We start from the raw sequence: 9,479 nt of genomic DNA on the forward strand, positions 1-9,479 counted from the left end.
AAAATGTTGTCATTTGGAGTTTTTTGATTAGCATAAAAATACTGTATATTTGTCAATGAAACCTGAATTACTAGTGAAACTACATTGTCTGTAGGTTTAGCCATTGGTTTAGCCTAGCCTCATCTACATATACCCAAAGGAGAAACCACACTTCATTCAACCAATCAAACGCCTCCTTCTCAATAACACCACCCACATCTTAGCATGTGACAAGCTACTCACTCACAACTGTGCTTTATTGTTATGGGATGGTGCTTTAGTAGTTTATTTTAAATTAATTGAGGTAAGAGCAAATATTGTTTCATCTTTCCGTTTGCAGTTTATTGTGCCTGACTGTTTATTTGGCCAGCTTGTTTTCATTGTACACATGCGCAGACGTCTTGTCAACTAGGAAGTGCGGTTTCTCCTGCTAGCTACAGTATCAGTGTACTGTAAAAGGTGAATGAGGCTGCTATATATGAGCACAGTTGATCCTTGTCAGCTTTTAAGAGGTCGAATTTCTCTGTTTTGCTTCCATTAACACTTTTATTCCTATCTGTCTGTATAAGTAGATGCCATCAGGCTGACGCACGAGACAGAAACGTGACCTTGACTCATATATCTCACTTTACTAAAGCTAAAACTATCTGGTTTAGTTATGTCATCAAAACTTGAGCTTGAATTTCTGGCGTTATTATTTTTGGATTAGTAAATTTGTATTTTCTGTTAAGTCTTTTAGTGCTGGTCTGGAGTCAGTTAACAGTCGCACTCCCCTTCCTTATCTTTATTTGCAGGTTTTTCAGTAAAAACTGATTAGACAACAGACTTTTTTGTTGAGGTAAAGTTGGTTTAATATTCACACATTCTGACTTTATCCCTAATAATATCATTTTAGAAAAGTTCAAAATATTGAAATTATATTAGCAGCCAATGACTATGAAAATACAACATTGTTCACTTTCAAATAAATAGTGCTAATGTTGTTTTGAAGTAAACAATATAGGTATAGTAGCATGCCACACGTTGTCACTAAACTATTGTGCGTATATAAAACCAAATTTACCCCAATATGTATTTTTTGCAAAGCAGTTGTAACATGCTTTTGACTATGTGTTCTTTTATGACTGGATTATAGACTTGAAGAACTATGTATTCAACTCAAATTACCATGGTATCACCATGTTTTTTGTACAAGTCTTGATTGGTTTTATGACATTTACAGTCTCGGTTAAAAGTTTGGAAACATTCAAATTTCTAAATATTTTCTAAGTGACTTTTATGATTACTAAGGCTACGCTTGTTTGATCAAAAATGCAATAAGAAACAGCAATATCATAAAATATTTCTTATTTCTTTAGTTGAAGAACCTCTTTTCTATGTAAATAAATCTTGAAACTTTTTGAGGTAAAGTTGGTTTTATTTTCACACATTAGCAGTTTCTTCCTATTATCATTTCAGAAAAGTAATCTATGCAAATCTAAATAGAGAATCTATATTAGCAGCCAAAGACTATCAAAGTACAACATTGTTCACTGTCAGATAAATAGTGCTAATGTTGTTTTGAAGTAAAAGAATATAGGTATAGTAGCATGCCACAATATGTCACTGAATGGATGTGCGAATATAAAACCAACTTTACCTCAATATTTATTTTTTGAAAAGCAGTTGTAGCGTGCTTTTGACTGTGTACTTTTATGACTGGAATATAAACTTGAAGAACAATGTATTTTGTGTAACTCAAGTTACCATGTTTTCTTTTTTATTATTATTTTATTTTATTTTTTTGTACGAGTCTTGCTTGGTTTTTTATGGCATTTACAGTTCCAGTTAAAAGTTTGGAAACATTTAAATTTATAAATGTTTTCTAAAAGAATCTTATTGTTATTAATGTTGTGCATGCTTGATCTAAAATGCAATAAGAAACAGCAATATCATAAAATATTATTTTAATTAAAAAAACTTATTTCTATGTAAATAATTCTTTAAACTTTTTAAGGTAAAGTTAGTTTTATTTTCACACATTTTTTCCTAATAACATTTGATAAAAGTATTCAATGCAAATTCTAAATATTGAAATATTATTAGCAGCCAATGACTACTGTAATATAGGTACATAATATAGGTATAGTAGCATGCCACAAGTTGTCACTGAACTATTGTGCGAATGTAAAACCAACTGTACCCCAATATTTATTTTTTGAAAAGCAGTTGTAACATGCTTTTGACTATGTGTACTTTTATGACTGGATTATAGATTTGAAGAACTGAATTCTGTGTAACTCAAACTACCATGCTTTTACCATGTATTTTGTACAACTCTTGCTTGAGTTTAGGGCATTTACAGTTCCGGTTAAAAGTTTTAAAATTTAAATTTAAAATTTAAATTAAAATAAAAATGTCTAAATGTTTTCTAAAAGACTCTTATGACCACCAAGACTGTGCTGGTTTGATCAAAACTGCAATAAAAACAGCAATATCATAAAATATTATTTTGGTTAAAGAACCTCATTTCTATTTAAATAAATCGTCTAACTTTTTTGAGATAAAGTACTTTTTTTTCACACATTCATTCAGTGACAACTTGTGACACTTTCCCTACATTGTTTACCATGCTTCTGTGAATATTCGGTCAGAAATAAATAACATGCAAGTATGACTTCAAAACAATATTAGCACTAATTAATTGACTATGAACAATGTTGTACTTTGAAAGTAATTTGTTTGCTAAAATGATTTCAAAGAATACTTTTCTGAAAAGTCAGAATGTGCAAATATAAAACCAACTTTAGGCTAATTCTATATGATTTTTCAGAAATGATTATATTATGCTCATTTACCGCTCTGTTATTATTAGTTATTATGACTTAATCATTAATATTGGTTCTTAAATATTTACATTTGACTTTAGGATTTCTATTTTATGAGTAATTCCATGCAAATGTAACATTGCCATGAAAAAAAAAAAAACTTTCAATATCAAAATTGTTTCTACATTTTAAGGAAGTATATTACAGTACTTTAAAAATACTTAAAATGTCCTTGTCAATGTTTTCAAACAATAATATTTTTTGTTCGCCGATGTCACACAAGTGGTAATTTCACATCTGTCATATCCATAACAGAGAGGTGTCACATCCATAATGACACTTTTTCCTCATAAATTCCAAAATATTAAATAAAATAAAATCAATAATTTTTGTTTTAGAGAGAGACAAATCGTGTGCATTTGATGCGCATTCTTTCTTTTGGGTTGTGCATTTTAATTCACAGAATTTCTACAAAGTATATTGTGTACTGTAAACTCGCAGGCTTTTTCCATCACATCATTAATGCATGTATATTTTATATTATATATTTAAAATCTAAAAAACGTTTACAGATTGATAATTTTCTTATTCCAAATTCTGTGGTTAGTTGTTTTGGAAAATATAAACCATAAAATGAAAAATGACACTATTTGAAATAACTATTTTGTAAATTTTTTGTTGTCTGTCCAAGTTTTATTTAATGCTAATATGTATATAATTTCATAAATATTTTATGACTGGCAAATTAGCATTTCTGAAAGATCATGTGACACTGATGAATACTGTAGTAATGATGGTAAAAAAAAATCAACTTAGCAAAAGAGAAATAAATTACATTGTAAAATGACAGTTATTTAACATTTTATTAATATTTCATGATTGTTGGGCAGAAGAGACTTTTATCAAAAACATAATAAAATAAAATCTACTTCAGTACCATGATAGTACTTGGGTTTGAGAATAAATCTTTATGAGGTTTGGCTTTTAGAGTAGAGCAGTTCCATGCAAATGACAACTTTGCCATGAAAAACAAAATGTTTTTTTCACCAAAATAGCGAAACCCTTTTTAAGTTTTTTTTTGTGTGTGTAGGCTTGCATTTTTACTGTACTGTAAATACATTTCAAAATGTCCATCAACCTTTTAAAAACAATTATATTTGAAATGCCAAACGTCACAAAAGTGCCAATTTCACATCTGTCACATCCGTAATGTAACTTTTTCCTCAAAAATGTCAAATAAAATAAAATGTTTTACAATGAGCCAGCTCTTATCCATTAGATTAGTGTTATTTCTTTTTAGGTTGTGCAGTTTAACTCACAGAACTTCTACAAAGTATGTTGTATGCTGTAAACTAACATAACACATTTATTTTCTTCATTTATAATAGAAAATATGTTTACAGATTTATTTGATTTGTTTTGGAAAATATAAACAGATGTTTAAATATAATGTTTAAATATACTGTTAACATTTCATGTTTTTGCTGCACATGTCCCATCCATAGCGCTGAAATTGCTCAGTAATTAATTACAGTTAAGCCCAGAATTATTCATACCCCTTAAAGGTTTTGTACAAATGTAAATAACCCCTTGTACATCACTTTATTATCATTTGGGAGAAGCCTGTGTCATTTCCAGTCAAAATAAATACAGAATAAAATATTTAATAAAACTAACTTTAAGTCAATTTGTTAAGGCTATGATTAATTTTGGGCTTGACTGTGTATAGAACGGGAATAATAAGTATTGAACACATTATGTTTTTTTCCTGGGAATAACATTTCTAAAGAAGCTATTTTGGATTCAGGTCAGGTGATTGGTTGAGGAATCCTTGGTTGAGGTTGAGGTGATTGGTCATTCTATAGCTTGATTTTCTTTCTCTGAAACCATTTGAGAGTTTCCTTGGCTGTGTTTTGGATCATTGTCTTGCTGAAATGTCCACTCTGGTTTCATCATCATCATGATAATGTAGAAATTGGACTGAAGCAGCTGATGTTCATTAACAGCAGCGAAGGGCAGAGGGTTAATAAATAACTACTGCTTTCAGCTGCTGTCTGGGCTTTCACTGCCTTTCTACACCTCCCTTTCTTCATTTGTTCAATACTTTTTTGCTGTGTCATTTAATTGTATTATGCAAAACTTGATTTGTAAATTAATTAGTTTAATTTGATTTGCATATATGGGTTTCTTTGGTTGTCACCAACATTTGGGGAAAATTTCAAGGACACCTTTACAAATTTGTTTTCTGAGAAAAATCGTGACGAGTTCAATACTTATTTAATTCCAGGTTCTCATGAAGATGTGGATTGTACTGCTGCTTCTCTTAATACATTCAGAGACAGTACTTTGCTACAGTGATGGAAATGTCGTAGTGGCTTGTGAGGACATGACACCTCAACATGGTTATGATCCCAAAACCACAGATCCACCTTTCATCATTACAGCAGACAAATCCCAGTTCAGCCCTGGGGATGAAGTCAAAGGTACAAACACTGTATTTTTCTATACTCATCAGATTTTTATAGATTTCACTGTCAAAACAAACTAACTAGCTAAATAAATGTAACCTGTTTGTTCATTTTCACAGTCACATTAGCAATGGGGTTTTCAGAAGGCAAAAAGTACTTCAAAGGATTCCTCATAGAAGCAAGGAATGCTGGGAATCTCAATGAAATTGTTGGATCATTTAAGTTAATCAGTTCCGACTTGTCTCAGCTTCTGACCTGCAACAATAAAAGGGTTGGTGAATGCAGTTCTCTTTTATTCTGAAGAGAATTTTTTTTTTTTTTTTAAGCATCGAAATAAAAAAAAAATACAATATGGCTTTATTTAAATTTTTATCCATACATTAGAATGTGTCCAAGCAAAAACAAAAAATGATTATCATACATTTTATCAGTGTTTATAGAAGAAATGCACTTAAATGCCATTCAATGTTACAGTATTGTATGTCAAAAACAGTAGCATATTTAGAACATCATTTGATGACATTTGATAACACTAACATAATAATTTATAGTAATTTTTAAAGTTTATGTTTTTTTCACTATTCTTCAAATCACTAGGGTTTGTCATATTGTTATTCAAAAGGTCATGATTCACACTCATTAAATAATTGCTGTGTACAGTTTTTATTTTACAATCTTCAGGTGATACAAAATGTCATATTGTTAACCATATGATTTAATGCGAAAATGTACAAATCATGAAATATTATGAAACTGTTAATAATTTAAATGATTATTTATTAATTATAATTATTAATAATCATAATTATTATTTACAGTGAAAATATTTTAATTTTACAACTTTATTTATTCCTGTTTATAATTTATATGATTTGACAGTCATAAAATATTTGTGATAATATATACAATTACCTAATACTTTATTAATCAAGGACTCAAATTGCTCAGTAGTGATAGACAGTTGTAACTGTGCAAAATATTTTTGTCTTTCAAATAATGTGTCATTTTTAAAACTTTATATACAGGTATATGTATACAAATTAACATAACCACTTTTTTATTTGATGCCTCTTTTAGTAAGTGCCAAATAGTCAGAATAAGTACAATACTCCTATAATCTCAGGTTGTACCGAAGCCTGAGGAGCAAATGAGTGCTGTCTTGTGACAGTTTTTATTCTGTTATTATAAGACTTTTGAAGACCACATTTTAAATATTATCGATTGCCAATATGTAATAATAAATGCATAAACAGTTAAATTAGCACATGTTGTCAGTATTATAGTTATCATAACAAACTGCAATAAGTATTTAGTCAATACGTTCTGTGATTTTTTTTAAAAATTCGTTTATATTTTATATATAACTATATCTTTTTTTTATGTTTTTATAAAATTACAAATGCTTATTTATTATGTTTTCTGATGTTTTTATGTTCTTGCTGGGTGTCAATAACGTAATTTTGCTCTGCATAGCATCTACTGTGATGTTTTGAACGACAAAGGAAACTAAGCTGAAACTGCACTGAAAAATATGCTGTTTCAATCTTACATAAATAGGATTTTCCCTAAATGATTATGGAATATTATGTCATATTTTAGTATCCTTTTTTATTTTCAAACCATAAAATACCTTTGCTTGCATGTTGTGAAGTTTATTAGTAAACTAATTTCGAGAGGATCATGTGCTTATGATTGCTTGTGGCTGGTCCCGCATAATCCAAATTATGATTCACCAATCAGACGAATCCTAAGCCACTATAAATACCCTAAGTTCCATATAACAGCCATCTTCGTTTTGAAGAATCCCCCCTTTCATCCCTATTCGTCCTCCTTTCCCAGTTGGGTGGCACGGTGGCCCAGCGGTTGGCACTGTTGACTCACAGCAAGAACATTACTGATTTTAGTCCTTACCAAGCCAGCCGCCGTTTTTGTGCGGAGTTTACATGTTCTCCCCGTGCTCACGTGGGTTTCCCCGATTTCCTCCCACCTCCCAGTTTTCTTCCACCGTCTAAAAACATGCAACTTAAGTTAATTGACCAATCCAAATCGGCACCATAGACATGCTCCTAGTAATCTCTTAAGAGCAATTACTATTTGTTCATTAGCTACTACAGCAGGGGAGTTCTCGAGACCTACCTGAGCTTAAACTCCCCTCTCGCCTGGCAAATGTGAGGGAGCCCCGGGTGACTTAATGGGCTCTATTTTGACGGTCCATGCGCAGAGCGCAAAACGCAGGGCGCAAACGCTTTCAGGGCGTGTCAGGATGTGTTTTTGCTAATTTAAGGACGGGAAATCTGCCTTGCGCCAAGGCGCATGTTCTAAAAGGGTTGAGTTTATTTTCTTAATGAGTTATAGGTGTGTTTTGAAAATGAACCAATTAGTCTCATCTCCCATTCCCGTTTAAGAGTCAGCTGCGTCGCGCCAAGAGCGCCAAGACGCAAAGTAAGTCTAAGTGAAAAAAATGAGCATTTCACAAGCAAACAGTTAACAGTTGACAGTTTTTTTAACAGAAAACTGTTAAACAGAGCATCTACTGCGTGAGAATGAGAGATAATGGTTCTACTTTCACATTCGCTCTTGGATAGGGAAACCTTTACGCACAGACATCAATTAGCCTATAAATAATTAATTTTGTTTGTTAAGCGCAAAGATTTGTTTCAAAACTATTTCTAAATTCAGTTAAAATTTCCAGCAAACGAATAAATGAACAATAATAACCAAGTGTGGTCAAAATACTGAGTTATTTCCAAATACACCTGCCATGCCCCATATGGTCTTAAACCTGACAGGTGGGCAAATCTAAGCTTGTTTTTAATAAAACAAATATAAATATGGATATAATAAATAATACTGCTAATAATAATAACATTATACAAAAGCAAATTGTTATGAATGAACTGAAAATGCCTCCCGAGATGAAGAAGACATAAAAGCAGTGATTTTTCATATTTACGTAGGCTAGAAAATAATGTTTTGTAATATTTTAATCCTTTATATTTATATTCTATATCTATTCTTATTATATCCTACATATATGCTTAATATTTAATTTTTTTCATATGTAAAGATATTTGCCTATTGCTCTCTTGTGCGTATTAAGCAGTGCATAAGCGAGGCGCAACTCTGCGCCGGAGTTTAGACCGGGTTAGTTTTGGTCTAATGAAAAATCTGTTATAGTTTCTCAAAATAGCAACGCGCCAGCAGTCCGCCTCAGAACGCCTTCCTTTTTAGACCAGAACGCCTATGGGCGCAAAAATGAGCGCTAATGCATTTGCTATTTAAACAGCGTAGCGCAACGCCTCAAAACGACTCTTTCGCCAAGCTGAAACTACCAAAAGACTACTGCGCCGCGCCTCGCGCCACAATGCGCTGGGTGTATGATAGGGCCCAATTAATTATTTGTCCCATACTCTAGTGATGTATTCATTATTGTCTCAGTTTAACCGAGTACTTTATGAATAAACAATGACACACATAAAAATGTCTCTAGATAAATACACTCAAATTAAATATTCACAGGACTCTGCTGTAAGTCATACCAGTGGCAAGCACAAGACTGAGGTCCAGGTGATCTGGGTTGCACCGCCTGACTCTCCTTCCAGTGTGCAGTTTCTGTAAGTATTTAATCTTTTGTTTTATTTTTATTTTTCACTAATTTTCTATGTACCAAATCATAATGTGAGTTGTTTTTCCTCTTTGCATTCAGGGTAACTGTTGCCCAAGGCATGCATGATTATTGGGTGAAGATTCCAGGTCCACTTGTGTCCCAAAATGGTGCTGCTCCTCCACCACAAACTACTTTTGGAGGTTCCATTCAAAGTGAAACCACAACTTCCTCTACACTGTCACGTTCAGTGAGTCAAATTACCCTTTCAGACTCTGAATAATCGGGATCCACTTGACATACAGTATGGTGTATTGTTTTTTAAATCCAAGCCTCCTCTCATTTATACTGAGGAAAATCTTTATGATTGCTGTTTAGTCCAACATTGGCTTTATGGAAATACAGTTGAAGTCAGAATTATTAGCCTTCCTGGATTAATAGCCCCCCTGTGTATTTTTATCCCTAATTTCTGTTTAATGTAAAAATAATATTAATAATTCAATACATTTCTAAAAATAATTCATTTCTAATAACTAATTTATTTAATGGCATTGCAGTGGCGCAGTAGGTAGTGCTTTCGCCTCACAGCAAGAAGGTGCTGGTTTGAGCCTCGGCTGGGTC

General features: G+C 32.0%; 1 protein-coding gene across 2 annotated transcripts in view; it reads left to right on the forward strand.

The window, feature by feature from the left end:
* The first annotated feature begins 211 nt into the window (after positions 1 to 211).
* Positions 212 to 9,479, forward strand: part of frrs1b (ferric-chelate reductase 1b) — a 24,872-nt gene continuing 15,604 nt past the window's right edge. The window contains exons 1-5 of one of the 2 annotated variants that reach the window (XM_073940918.1): positions 212 to 438; positions 5,074 to 5,269; positions 5,374 to 5,525; positions 8,774 to 8,868; positions 8,961 to 9,108. In XM_073940918.1, coding sequence (XP_073797019.1) covers positions 5,080 to 5,269; positions 5,374 to 5,525; positions 8,774 to 8,868; positions 8,961 to 9,108 — 585 coding nt within the window. In that variant the 5' untranslated portion in view covers positions 212 to 438; positions 5,074 to 5,079. The remainder of the gene's footprint in view (positions 439 to 5,073; positions 5,270 to 5,373; positions 5,526 to 8,773; positions 8,869 to 8,960; positions 9,109 to 9,479) is intronic. The other variant, XM_073940917.1, reaches the window with a different exon arrangement.

Source organism: Danio rerio, chromosome 24 (genome assembly GCF_049306965.1).
Source record: "Danio rerio strain Tuebingen ecotype United States chromosome 24, GRCz12tu, whole genome shotgun sequence".
Taxonomy (NCBI): Eukaryota; Metazoa; Chordata; class Actinopteri; order Cypriniformes; family Danionidae; genus Danio; species Danio rerio.